The 14768-nt window shown below is 43.2% G+C and overlaps 1 protein-coding gene across 1 annotated transcript in view; it reads right to left on the bottom strand.

Annotated features, from left to right (window-relative positions):
* Positions 1 to 14768, bottom strand: part of RYR2 (ryanodine receptor 2) — a 543213-nt gene that overhangs the window by 218613 nt on the left and 309832 nt on the right. Inside the window, exons 26-27 of the mRNA XM_032491926.1 lie at positions 2631 to 2790; positions 1545 to 1692 (exon numbers count right to left, since the gene is read on the bottom strand). Of these exons, the coding sequence (XP_032347817.1) occupies positions 1545 to 1692; positions 2631 to 2790 (308 nt within the window). The remainder of the gene's footprint in view (positions 1 to 1544; positions 1693 to 2630; positions 2791 to 14768) is intronic.

Raw genomic sequence — 14768 nt, 5'->3', positions numbered from 1 at the left:
GTTAAAAAAAAAAAGATAAAATATTTTACAGTGATTTCCTTTGTGCCTAGTATAAGAAGAGCATGAGAACTGATCTGTGATGATAGAAGTTAGAAAGTGGTTACTCTGGGGGCAGAGGAAGCCTGTGATGAAGAAAATGTTCCATGTGTAGCTTTGGGTGGTGGTGCCTCATGTATACAACTGTCAAAATTTGCCAATTATATGTAAATCACACCTCAAATTAAAAATATCTGAAAAAGAGCAATTAGTGTCGAGGGCTTAATCTACACCAGACAGTTGCAGAACTCTTCCCAGCTGTCTGGTCTTGGCTTAGAAGGCTTTCATCACTTGCTCCCATCCCAGAGGTCGTGTGGACCACACATCCTTTAAGACAGGGGCCTTTTCCAGATCTTGTATACCTAGCAACATCTGCTTCATAATACAAGTCTACCAAATATTTGTAGCTATAAAGCTGACCTCAAGTTAAGCAAGAAGTTATATTATGATTATGAATATTACTGTTATCAGGTAGAAGCTAATTTTACTTGCAGCAAATAGAAGGATTCAGTACCTACTAAGAGCTGTCAAGATGCTACCTACCTAGTGACTCAACTCAAAGGACTGAAATCTGGGCTTGGGATCTGCCTCTCCCATTTACTAGATGGAAAGACACAGAAGCCTCTGAATCTCAGTTGCCTTATCTGTAAAATGAGCACAGCACACAGAGCATCCTCATAGACTTACCGTGAGGATTAAATAATTGTAAAGGTCTCATAAACACCTGTTACGCATGACGAGCACTATGTAAACATTACCTATTACTATTTAAGGTTGAACACTTACGCACATATACTACACTGAAAATATCAGTCATAAGAGAATACTTGGCACAGATTTTAGAAACTTTCTATCCAAAAATACAGGTACTATAATGAAACACACAGAACTCGTCATTTTTGCCAACTTTAAAACATGGATATTAAGACCAACTCAAACTGCAGGAGCAAAGGATTAAGGAGTTGACATCTTAAACCATATTCTTAAAAGGTATTATCTTAAAGGAAATGTATTCTTTATAGAACCTTTTAAAATTCATTTATTCAACACATATTTCTTAAGTGCCTTTCTACAGTGTTCCCCTTAAAGCAAAATATTGCACTAATTAATTAATTAATATGGCTTATGCTTTAGAGTATAAATAATGAAGGTTTGGGAAACCCTAGCTCCCACTACAGGTGTACACCCATAAACACCTCGGACGAGCTCTTCTTAGGAGAGCTGGTGGGGTGGGGCAAGAACAGGATCTCAGAGCTACTGTTCGCGCAGACTCTTTGGGAAGGTAAACCCATCTCCTCCCCTCCATCCGTGCGGCCCTGAGCCACTCTGCTGAGGGATGACCTAGCCCTTCAAGGGTCCTTCAGGAAGAGTGCTCCAAAGTTTTGGCCGCAGCTACACACTGAGACTGCAGGGCTCCCCCTTTCATTCCCACGCTTGGCTGCAAAGCCCCCACCGTGACACTGCAGCAAGGACGGACAGGGAGAGGACGGACGGGGAGAGGACAGTACCATGGTCTTGATCGGGCGCCTCCAGGCTGTAGCCGTACCCCAGCAGCGTGCGCACTGCCTCGCGGAGGCTGTCCTTGTTTGATTTCTTGGTTCGGTCATCCAGAAGGGCGTAGGGAACGAGGCGCGGGTTTCTTCTGTTCTTTACGTCCTGCAGGGAGGAAGCAGGTGAGTGACCATCAACGTGCCACCAGCAGCTTCTGGAAACGAGACAGCCACCACACACCTCGCAGGCTGCAGTGTCTGAGGCGGACACCACGCCTTCCCCTGCCTTGTCTTCCCAGGCTGCGGGCGTTACTGAGCCACCACCGGCAGGGAGGTCTAACCACTGAGAGCAGGCCCTCTCCACCAGGAGAAAACGTGAACACAACAGCAGGAACAAAAGCCGGCTTTACGGATCTTGAGAGCCGTCTCCCGTCTGCCACTTCACAAGGCAACGGGCTGACCTGGAGAACATACCACGCCCTTGCCAAGATGACTGGCAAGCCTCTGCTACAAGAAGAGCCTAATTAGTAGCCGTCCTCTCTGACTTTTGAGCCAATGGACAACATGAGGCTGCTGTCTCTTCCTCAGAGAAAACCCAGTGTGTGGACAGCCACTCCATGACCTCAGACAGCTTGAGAAATATGCATTACGTCGACTCCAACAACCAGGAAAACCAGGTGATACCAGGAGTACTGAAATGACTATAAACGTCACAATTTGTCCTTCATGAAACAGGCTCCAAGTTTATAATGTGATTAAAATGGTGTTGTCGAAGCAAGAAGATGGCCTGTCTTATGATCCTGGCAAATCATTCCTGCTTCATGGAATTGTTGTAAGAGTTAAAGGAAAAAAATACACATAAAACTCTAGGCATAGAGACTGGCATTTAACACAACAGCAAACCGTTCTATCGTGTTTGTGAGGGGCTGTGCACCGACTCCCGAGCCCAGCACTGAACAGTGCGTCGGTGCACGTGTACATTAGGATATCTATACGACGTAAGCGTCACAGCGGTCATTCTCTGATGCCTCCTGTCACAAACAGTACTAATTCCCGCCTAAGTCACCCCCAGAGCACGCGCTGTACAGCGAGGCTACCCTGTACCTGCTGGATGCCGTAGGTCCAGCCCTGGCGGATTCGATCCCGGGCCCACACGTTATGAGCATTTTCCGCCAACTTGTCCACCATCGCTTCCTGAGATGGGGTGAGTTTGATAAAGCTCAGGTCCATCGGGGCAGGCTTGTACCCACTCGTCAGCTGGTAACTACAAAGCAGAACAAGAAGAAATATATAATGGGCCTCTCCAAGAAAATCAAGGTTTCAAAATCCCTCTAATAGTCTTGATTCCAACTGTTCCTAATTCTTATTGCTCCATGAAGCACAGGGGTGACCAGTGGGAATGCGTCTGTCAGCAAAGCTGGGCCCCTTTCGCTTAAGCTGAACGCTCATCAGCTGGAAAATGTTTATGTTTTCATTTTTACGTCAATAAAACAGAAATGAGACAACACCCATCTTTTAAATTTATCACTGTTGTGTTCCTAACAGTAGAGGCTTTTGTGCAGCATAAATCAAAGTACAGGTAATCCATTAAAACATCTGAAGAATCTCCCATCCTGCTAAGTCATCATGTTCCTTCAACATTTACGTGTTGTATTGATGTGATATTTATTTCAGAAACCCGTGCGTCCTGTCAGGTACTACCTGCTCAATATTCTACAGGGAAACATTAATGCATTCATACTCTGTTTCCCTACTGCTGTTTCTACTTACATCATTCAGGAAGCCTCCAGATAAAACAGACTAGGAAATCCTAGGTGTATCACCAACTGAAATATGGTTAAGGCCTGCATTTTAGAGAACTCTTACCAGAGACTATTTCCACACTATGAGCTGGGGAGAACAAGGACTAAAACAACAAGTTTTAATCCTTTTGAAGAAATATAAAATTGAAAACACAAAACTTTCAGCTCACATGCATCAGGGCAAAGGTACTGCTCTGTCTTACACACATGCACACGCACGCACGCGCACACGCCGCCTCATTCTATCAAATCACAAGATCGGCACAAAGCTTATTTTACAGCTGCTTCTCTCTCCTTTTCTGTCACTGCTGTGTCCCCTTCAATCAGCCATGCCTGGAGGCCAGGATCGGTCTCTGATCTGTTTTTCTAATTGTCATTATACTTAAAAGAGTTCCCTGGGAGAGAGAAGAAGCCTCTCAATCTACATGTTTTTGAAAGAATTAACTTTATTTACAAGATTAATACTGAGACATGCATCTTCATCTGAGAGTCTCCTTTGGTGCACATGGAGAGAAGAAAATTCACCAGATAATTATGCTGAATTAAAAAAATGATCAGAACATGAGAAAATGGTCTCTGAAAGAGAACTATACGTCATTTTTCTTCTTTTAATTATTCTGGGCCATGGCTAGCGTGATTACAAGGTAAGCTCCTTAACAGCAGGGAGTTGACATTACAAGCAATAAATAATTCAAGGTTGAATACAGTTGACTTTACCTGAATTACTCCTACTTCATGATAAAGCATCCTGTATTTTATAAATGATTTATCTATAGGCAAAAGTTTTAGAAAGATTTCCTTTGGTTTAAAAGTAGATCAGTTGGTCTGGCAGGTGCAAAAGTAATGGCTAATTATTGCCTTAGGACATTTAATTTACATCCATAAACTAAATTTATAGACATGAAATTTGGTTCTACTTTAAGTCAGGACTCTGCATGTTTGGGGAATAAACAATATATTTTCTTTGTTTTTCTATAAAGGAAGCCATATGGGATTTTTTAATCACTCATACAAATCACTGTATTTTATAGAATTTTGATGTTTAAATGGACAGATTTGTAAACTGTAAGCATAGCCTACATACAAGCTCTTATTTTCTTCAAGTAAGCGTACCAAATACGTTTCAAATGCACCAAGAGGTGATCAAGCTAGCTAATTTCCACGCTGAACAGGTTGCGCTGGAAGTGTAAGCAGCTTTCCGCAGGAGAGAACTTCCCACACGAGCCCCTCTGTCTTGTCACGGCCCTCATGCCGGCACCCCCACGCCCCACACATCTCCGCCCAAGCACACCTTGCACATCTTTTGATCACAGGATACACTGCCTAACCTGCTGGTTGTCTCCGCAGATCAAAGGAGCAGGAATGGAGAAGAAGTAATTAACAGATGACCAGATCTGTCCCTAGCTTCCCCTTCAGTAATCTTGAGAACAAACTGTGCAAACAAGACAGTATCTAAGGAAAGATCACAAGAAGTCAACTAGCCTGCAGGCATGGGGGTGGTGGCGACTCTGCCCACCTAGGGATTAACTAAGATCACGTCCCCTTTTCCCTTCCAAACTTCCATAGAATCCAAGTAGAATCTTCAGAGATGGTCTTTTGGGGACACTCAGTCCACCATCCCCCCAGATTGCCGGCATTCTGATTAAACGCAACTTTCCTTTCTACCACCATTCGTCTCTCTTGACTATTGATTTTTGAGCGGTGAGTTCGGTGAAAAAAGTCGTGTTCTGGGCAACGGTGCAGAAGTTGGTCTCCTGTGCTCTCCTACCTTCCACCTCTACTCCCCCTCCTCCTGGCCTTCCCCACGATCGCCCAGCACACGGTAACACAACAGCACACAATTCTCTTTCTTCTTTCATTTTCCAGTGGTTCTGAGCCCTTCCACTTGTCACAGAGGACACACATAAGGCAGAATTTTGAAATAAACGAATAATTGACTAGAGCCTTTGCTACCTTAGTGAGGCTCATGTAAATTCTAAGTTGGAAAGTTCCTTCCCCTGCAACTGATTCTAATGTGGACTTCCCAGTGTGAATGAAAAGTACTGCAGCCGTACCAGTAAACAAAGGGTGCTGCGGCCACCAAGTCATCAGCCACTGCCGCCGCCCCAACAGTGAGCGCCCCGACAGTGAGCGGAGGGAACTCAGGATGGACACAAGCAGGCGGCCTGGCCTCTGCAGCACCCCCAGCAGTGTCCCCTGAGGGGACTCAGGATGTGGAAGAATGGGACACTGGTCCCATAAAGCTAGGTGCACATCAGAGGGATGATTTCCATGAACCCAGACCTTGGCACCTTCCTACATGTAGGAAAGCACAAAATTCCTTAACTTGAGACTATCTGGCTTTCTTTAATTAACAGTAGCCTTTTTGAAGTGGGAGGAAAGGGGGCAGGGCACAACCACTGAAGGCATGACACAGCAACTGAGGACAGGACAAACTGGTTACAACAAGATGGCAGAAAACTGGATCTCCAGTAGATGTGGAGCCTCACGGCAACTGGCGCCTTGTCAGTTCCCCCACTGACCATAAAAGGTCAAAGTGGGCGGGGGGGGGCGTTTCCTGGAAATCCTCGCCCCTTCCCCAAAGTAGCTGGAATAATCCTCCTGCCCATTAGCATGTGAGATGACCCAGTCCATAAAACCTAACAACCCCACACCTCACAGCGCTCTCGCCCTCCCTGCTGCTCTCGCTCTGTCACGCTTGCCTCCTGAGCCGGCCGCACTCCTGTCTGCGGAGCGTGCGTCTGCTTTCCCTGTAAACACCCCGCCCCACCCCTCCCGGCTTCTCTCCCTCTCACCTCTCTGCGAAGGCCCACACGCTGCTGCGGAGTGTGTGTCTCCTAAGCCATTTTCCCTTCTGGGAGAGACAGACTGCACTCTGTGCGTGGAATGTGTCTCTCTCTACATAAACTGACTTTCACTCTACCATGCCTTGCTCTTGAATTCTTTACTGCATGAGGCAAGAACCTATTCTCCCCCAAGATTCTGATGTTCCAACTACCTAGTCTTTTTGCAAAAACTCCTATGCATCCTGCCTTCTCCCTTGCCTGAGCAGAACAGTCTCTCAGAGCGATCTGAGAGGCTGCCTCCTGGGCTCGTGTCCTCAGAAAGTCCACTGAATAAAAACGTACTCTCAGCATACAGGTGGTGCATTTTACTTCAGTCGACACCAGCAGTGTCTTCTTTGGAGTGGGGAGGACTTTCTGAAGGGTACTTTCTTTAAAAAAAATTATGGATAAGTTCTACTAACCTACAGTACAACCTCACATTCCACTACATGTCTACAGTATGCACGTACAGGACATATATATACTATATAATGTTGGCATAAGCATCTCTCTTTATTTTGTAAATTTTCCTCTTCTTATATAGAATATCTACTGGAGTTGCTTTAATTTGTGGTCACAAAGAAAACCTACAGAGATGCATTTACACCTGCTGATTTGAAACAGCACAATAATTAGTTCATGCTCATTTTCAGATGCAGACGACAATTTATTCTACTTGTGCTTCTTCGTAAGCCTGTGCCAGAAAGAATTTACAGTTTAAAGTGGTTCTTTCAAATGGCTAATAATCCCATCCAAAGTTACTAACTCCCGTTTCACCTGACCCTTATTTCCACACTGCTGTAGTTCAAATCACCTTCACAGTAAACATAAATACAGATATCCTGGAAATGAATAGTCTTCAGCTTCAGTAGTTTGATGAAAATGGTAACATCATGAATGCTGTGACTAAGAGGATCAACGATGACTTGCAAAACCATCTTTCTGCCTGTGAGACATGACAAAGTAAGAATCAAATCATTACGGCAAAATGAGATTTTTTTAAAAGTGCATAAATGTACTTTAGCAAATACTGTCCATTCCATCTTACTCATACAATTTAGGCACAGAAAGATCAACCAACTACTAATATACTTTCTTTTGACTGAAAGAGAACAAAGAATGAAGCTTTTAAATTAAATGTAATTGACATGAATCTTGGAAGCTAACGGGTTACAAGTAAAGTTTTAGACTGACTTTCAGAAATTTAAAAGAAATAAAGGAAAGACTGCTACAATTCTTGGGAAACAGAATTCACAGCCCAAACAATAGGGAAAAGTCACATCACTGGTAATTCTATTAAGACAAAATACGCTCATATTAAAGACATCTGTGTGCTACATTCTCCTGAGCTTCCTGGGAAAACTCTGCCAAATCAGTCAAAAGACCTCCTTCTCCTCCAATCTATTTCTCTAGTAGGTATAGCTTTACTCCATTACTTTAATATGCAAAGCTGCGGTGCCATCAACCATCTTGCAAATTTAGCTCATAAGAAATATGTTTGGAACTAAACATATATTCAATACATTCATTTCCAAAGTATCAAATTCTTTTGTAGTTATTAGCTCCTAGTTTTATTTTGATGTAGTATATAAATTTTTTTTTAAAAAACAGGGAGATTAATAAATTACATAAACTGAATGGGCTTCAGTTTCCTTACAGCAAAAGAGTTTTTAAAATACTTCTCTGCCTGGGGAAAAAACCCGGCAAACTGCCAGTTCCATTTGCATCAAATTACCGAAGATGTGAACAAAAAATTGGTTAATACTTGGCCCCACGGATGAACTGCCATGTTAAGTAGCAATTCAGTTTCGTGTTTCGTTCCCACCTGACCCACATTTTTCCTAAGCAGGAATTCTAAAACAGACTTTCAAAAAAAATGTTCAGTATAAAATCACAAAAGGGCCAATTAAAGTGATGCAACAAAAACACGGCAGCATACCAAAAGCACTAGGAAGCAAGTCTTTTCCTTCTTCCCCAGCCTCTCCCACCTCTCGAGCTCGCCTGTTCAGTCTAGTCTGATTCAGGTTAAATGAAGCCTGGAGTCATCATGTCATGAAAGACACACAGTAAACACGAAGACATGATGTCCGAGTGCAGCACATGCTGGTTATAAATTTCAAACCAAATCAGCCCTTCAAGTACCTTGGAACAAATGGGAAAATCTCAGATGACTGCACACCAGAGATATTAAGAACAGGTTTTGCTGGAAGCACATCTTCTAAAAATGAATACTAGGCTGACATTCTCCCAGAAAGGAGATAGAGAACATTCAAAAATCCTCCTCCACAAGACAAGCACAGTTCAGTGGAGAAGGTGGAGGGAAAGGACAGGGTACGGTTCTGCTGCTTCCCCTCTCTGGGCTGGTTTTGAATAAACGTGTAACATGAGGATGTGCCCTGTGCCTCCCCCTGCCCTCAGTTTCTTTTTACTCCAAGGCCTTCCTGTGCCCCACAGCCCCTCTGAAACAAAACCATGAGGTAGCCACTGCCCTAAGAAAGGGTCATGTCAAGAGAGAGATTAAAAAAAAAAAGCTATTCTTGACTTTTGGATGTTCAAAATAGGCTTTGAAAATGCACTACAGAGACAACAGTCTTTATTTTTATACTTTAGCAGCTTAAACAAGAAACATTTATTGCTCCCCCGGGCGCAATGTAGCCGGATGCTTCTGACCCGTGAGGTAGATCAGCTGAGACAAGTGTTTAGAAAAAGACCGTCTGATAGTAAAGCCCTACTTCTGATACCAAAAGAGCAAGGCCCGGCAGTGCTGAGGCACAAAGGGAGACCAGTCTCTCCAGGGCCAGACAGACTGAGGTTCCAGAGTCCAGAGGAGAGGAGACTTAGAGGAAAGCCGGTGCTCTCCACCCCTGCCCCGTGGGGACCGGACAGATCCCAGCACAGAGGGGAACTTCTGACCTGCTTATCAGGTGGTACCCAGGAAAATGGCCAGGTCCCAGAACCCCTCACCCCCACCCCCAAGCCCTGGTGTGGCACAACTTCAGGAGAACAGATACGGCAGGAAACCACACCCAGGATGGCAGACAACCTTCCCTCCTCCTGCACCGAGACTGCAAGCCCAGAGTCTGCAGAGAGGGCAGGCCTGGGCTTCCAGCTCCTCAAGAGGCATGAATGAAGCTGGCAGAAGAGCAGGGACCTGGAGGACTCAAAGAGATGGGGAGGAGAAACTGGCATGTGAGCCAAAGATGGGCAGGGAAACAGGCCTCCCACAAGGTGCCAGCAGGGACAAAGACGACAGCTAACAAAGACACTCCTCGGGCCAAACTCGAATCAGGCTCCTCTGAGTCCTCTTTCCGACTCTGCCTCTGACCTTGGGCTCTGTCCTTCTTCCATTTAGTTCAGTTTGAGTAAGAATCTTGCTGGATCAGTTTAGCAGCCCCCCCCCCCCCCGATGTTGTATCACTGTGGTCTGCCTTCAGCAAGCACCCCATCAAGCTGGTTTTTACCAGAACACCCCCTTCCTCGATGTCTTAGTAAGTTTCCATTAACTGACCCCTCCCTGATCCTTGGCTCAAACCCCCACTTGGCCTTGCTGTATTCACAACACTGAGGGGCTCTCCTCCCCTACTGCAGCAGTTCCTGAATAAAATCTGCCTCTATGGCTCTGACTTCTGTCTGGCTCTGGTCTCCTCTAACATAATTCAGTCCCTGAGAGCAAACTCAAATGGGGATACCCAAGGGCCAGTGGCTCCTCCGCACCAGCCAAGTGTCCCAAATGCACACAGCCCCGAGAGCAACAAGGCTGTAAACCCTGAATTCAAACTAACAACAAATGTTCATCCTGTGGTTTAATGTTTCAGGCCCTGTTCTAGGAACTAATGACAGATCACTGATCAACATGGACAAATAATCTGTGCCTTTGTAGAATTTATGTTTAGATGAGGAATCAGGCAGTAAACAAAATAAACACAAAATAATGGCATGTGAGAAGATGTAAGTGCTGTGAGGAAAAATGAAGCAGAAAAGGGGGCATGCGAGGTAGAGCGTGTAAAATAGGGCGCGATGTGAAAGAGGCAGAGAAGGATGCTTGAGAAGAAGACATCTGAGCCACAGCCCACAGGTGAGAACAGGCACAGGAAACAGTGATTTTAATTGGTTTGCACTGAGCAGACTGAGACTGGGTTTCCACCATCAAGCTGCATTCTGCCTGCAAGGCCCATTGGGTTTAAAGACGAAATTAAGCCCGATGAGATAAAATGAAGAACATTACATATTACCGTCTTAAATTTTGTGGTCTGTGAAATTTACTCGCTACACATAAAAAGGAGTATGTAAATAATTTTTTCTTCACAATCACAGCACCTCATCACGACAGAGAAAACCCAGCTGCGTTTGTAACACAATTTTTCGTTTAGGTAAATATTTACATAAGCTGAATTTTGTGCATGTGCTTGTGTCCACGTGAACCGTATAACCATGAGACTGCACATTCCGCTTCCTTCTAGGCATTCATTTCAAAAAGTCACCTTAAACATACATACATACACATATGCATTGAAAACACCACCCTTAGCCTCTTATCTGCCCCAATACGCCTGAGAGATACCACTTCCCCCTCTGGCTTCACGCGTCAGAGGTAAGAAAGTGGTGCAGGAGGGAGGGACGTCAGCACTCGTTTCAAAAACCCTTCAGACAGCGGAGGGGAAGAATAGAGCACATGCTTAGTATGCATGAGGTCCTGGGTTCAATCCCGAGTACCTCCATTAAAAATAAATAAGTAAATAAATAAACCCAATTACCTACACCCCCCCAAATAGATAAATAAATGAGATTTCTTAAAAAAAAAAACAAAAAAAAAACCTCTCAGATGACTCTAGATGACGGACTGGTTTTCACAGCCCATACTACCTCTTCTTTCTCGGTGATGCACACAAGCAACCAGCTTCTGACCTACTATGTTCTGTGTTGAAAACAGGTAAGTGTGAAAGAAAAGTCTGAATAAATGGCACTGGTATTCAGTCGAGAATTTTATTCTCACTTAAACCTTTTTTAAAAATCTCAGTTACTCAGGGATATTAAATACCGGGAACCACAAAGCTCTGGGAACGGATTCCTTTCCAGCTGCATTTTTCTTCATTCTGACAGTATTTGGACTCCACTCATCAAACTCTGCAGCAGGTCGAGAGTTTCACTTAATACAAGTAAAACAATTTATGAAATATTTACTTCTAAATGTATTGGGATGATTGTATGAATTTTCTCCTTTACTCTATCGGGTGTGAATTTAATAAATACATTTTCTAATATTAACCCATCCTTTTATTACTGGAACTAATTTAGCTTGGCTGTAATGTACTTTTTAATAAACCGTTCAGTTAAGTTTGGCAATTTTTACTTAGTATTTCTGCACCTATGCTGTGACTGAAAAATGCTGCCTGCCCTTCAGCAAACAAAGGATGCTGCGGCCATCAAGCCACTACAGCTGCCCCGCCCCGACGGGGAGCCCTGAGGGAATCAGGATGGAGACAAAGGGGCTGCCGGCTGCCCAGCCCTCAGCCACTGCTGCCACCCCAACAGCGCACTCAGAGGGGCCCCCGGCTGGGAGAGAACAGGACACAGGCCCTGGACAGCTACGGAGCACATCAAAGGAATGATTTCAGTGAGCCCAGACCCTTGCACCTTCCCGTACACAGAAAAGTGCTAAATTCCTTAACTGGAGATGTCTGGTTTTCTTTAATTAACAGTAATCTTCTGATGTTACCTCTACCTGGTCTTTGTTGCAAAAACTCCTCTCTACCCTGGCTCTCCCCCTACCTCTTCAGAGCAGTCCCTCGGAGTGATCTGAGAGGCTGCCTCCCAGGCCTGAAGTCCTCAGAGAGTCCGCCAAATAAAACATAATTGTCAACCTCTAGGCTGTGCATTTTGATCAGCCAACAATGCCCGTAAGCGAGGCAGGATTACAACTTCCCTTCCCCATACTACCCTGATCTGGGCTTTGGCATCAAGGATATATTATTGTCAGATAATAAGCTGCAAAGGGCTACTTCTTTTTCATTTGAGATTACTCATTTTTAAATGTTTGCTGGGAATCAATAGAAAAATTTTTTGGAGAGAGAGAGTGTGTGTGTGTGTGTGTGTAGATTTTAAACTATTAATTCAATTCCTTTCATAGTTACAGCTCTATTAACATTTTCTTTCTTCTTGGGTCAGTTTTGATATTATTATATACAATTGTCAGTATCACTTAACTTAGACATTTTGGGCACAAATTTATTATAGTTTGTGGTCTCTTCTGAAAATATCCTTAAAATTGCTAAAAGAAGTATTTCTTTTTCCCTTTATGAATCTTTTCAGAGCTTTCTTCTCTGCTTATTAGACTTCTACAACATGCTTTCTCCAAGAATTGCTTTAAATACACAACTCATACGTTTTAATATGCAGTCTCTGCCTTTTCCATTCTTGTATTTTTAAATTTTCATGATGATGTGTTTGCTCAATGAGCTACTGAGAACTATTTTTTAAAACTTCTAAATATATCATGACTTTGTATGATTTTCTGGTTGTTGCTGTTATTTCTTGTGATTCAATAAACACGGTATTTATGATATCAGTATCCTCATATTGTAAGGGATGTTAAATTTTATAAATGTCACTTGTGTTCAGTGTACTGTATTGCCAACTTTTAATTTGCAGGGGGTTAAATTGTTATTACTCTTCATTAATATTTGTCTGCAACACATACCACTTTCTGGGAGCTGTGTTACAACTTGTCACTCTGATTGTACATTTGTCTGTCTGTTTTGGAAAATCTATTAATATTTTGTTTTCTTGATTTGTTTGAAACTGCTTTACCTGGTGCATACATGAGTAGTCATAGCATGATGCTTATCTTTTAGATCCGTATACAGTGACCTCCTTTCCTTAATTTTGCTTATAGAGCTATTTTCTCTTATATGAGACAACTGACAAAAAGGACACTGCACTTCCTTTTGAGTAATATTGCTCGGTACGTCATGTTACTTTTTCCAACTTTGCATGTTCTAAATTCCTCGATATGTCTCCTACACCTGGGTTTTATTTTTGTGAGGTGAATACAACATGAGTTCCATCTTTTTAAATCTAATCTGACAATCGCTGCATCTTATCTGGAGGGTTTAATTCAGTTACATTTGTTGAGATTAATGATATATTTGGATTTATACCTGTCATATTTTTTATTTTTTAAAATAACTACTACTGATACATATAAAAGAATGTGCTTTAAAGCATTACAGCGAAATAAACTCCACTGACCCACCACCACACTGAGACTCAGAACATGACTGATGCCACTGTACACATCTGTGTGCGCCTCCCCACTTCACAGCCCTGTCTACACTCCAACCCAAGGGAGTTACTATTGAGAATTACGATTCCACTCCTTTAAAAAATTAATCTTATCACACGAGCATGTATCTCTAAAAAATACATATATTTTTATACTTATGTTTTTGAGCCTCAGAAAATAGTTCTAAACTTTATGTAACCTTGTGGGGTATAGTTTTTACCCATTCTCAACATTGTTTCTTAGGTTCATCTATATTACCACTTACGATTATAATTCACTCACTTTATTATATGACTATCTCTAACTTAACCGTCTTCCCACTGAGTAACATCCCTCCCGCTCCTGCACTTTCATCCCGTTAAAAACTACATTGCTGCGAATGAGAGCGTCCTGCGTGCTGGAGGGGACTTTCTCTATGGCGTCTCTCTAGGAGTGAAACTGCTGGGTGTAACGAGGTGTGCAAGTGTTTCCTTTTACACAATGATGCCAAACTGCTTTAAAACGGTTGGAGGAAAGACTCCAGCCTTTTAGGTCTGTGCTGATCTGCACCCATGTCAACACCTGTCATTACCAAATTCCTTAATTTTTGCCAATAGTGTAAGGACAGATGGCATCTCCTGGCAAATTTAGATACAGTACAGACTGTCAGCAGGTGTGAGTGCAGTTTAATGACCCCATCTTTTCCACTTCCACACCTATTTTCAATAGTGTACAGCTACTGAAAGCAACACTAAGGAAAAGCATCAGTAAAAATACACTGAAGACAGAGGACCTTAATTCCTCAATGAGATTAACTTACTGCAAAGACCTTACTTTTTAGAGAAGTTTTAAGTTCACAGCAAAACTGAGATGTATCTTACACCCACTGCGCCCCCTCCCACAGCCTCTCCTATTTCCAACATTCCTCAGCACAGCGGTGCCCTTGTCACAAGTGACAAACCCTGACAAACCCTGACAAACCCTAACACACTATCATCCAGAGCCCACAGTTTACATGAGAATTCACGCTTAGTGTCGTCTGTTCTGTGGGTCTGGACACACGTGTAACGACAGGCCATCCACAGTGATAGTGTCATATGGAGTATTTTCACCGCCCTAAAAACCCTGTTCTCCACCTGTTCAGCTCTCCGTCCCCCAAACTCTGGCGGCCACTGACCTTTTTTACTATCTCCACAGTGTTGCTTTTCCAGCAAAGTCCTACAGTTGGAATCATTCAGCACGCAGCCTTTTCAGACTGACTATTTTCCCCAAGGTCTTAATGAGATACACACACACATACACGCACACATACACAGTACATGATAAAAAAAAACTCATTAAATGTACTAGGGTG

The sequence above is a fragment of the Camelus ferus genome, chromosome 11, assembly GCF_009834535.1.
Source record: "Camelus ferus isolate YT-003-E chromosome 11, BCGSAC_Cfer_1.0, whole genome shotgun sequence".
In the NCBI taxonomy this organism is placed as follows: Eukaryota; Metazoa; Chordata; class Mammalia; order Artiodactyla; family Camelidae; genus Camelus; species Camelus ferus.
Note: the sequence above shows the minus strand (reverse complement) of the source record. Positions and strands in the feature narration are given on the sequence as shown.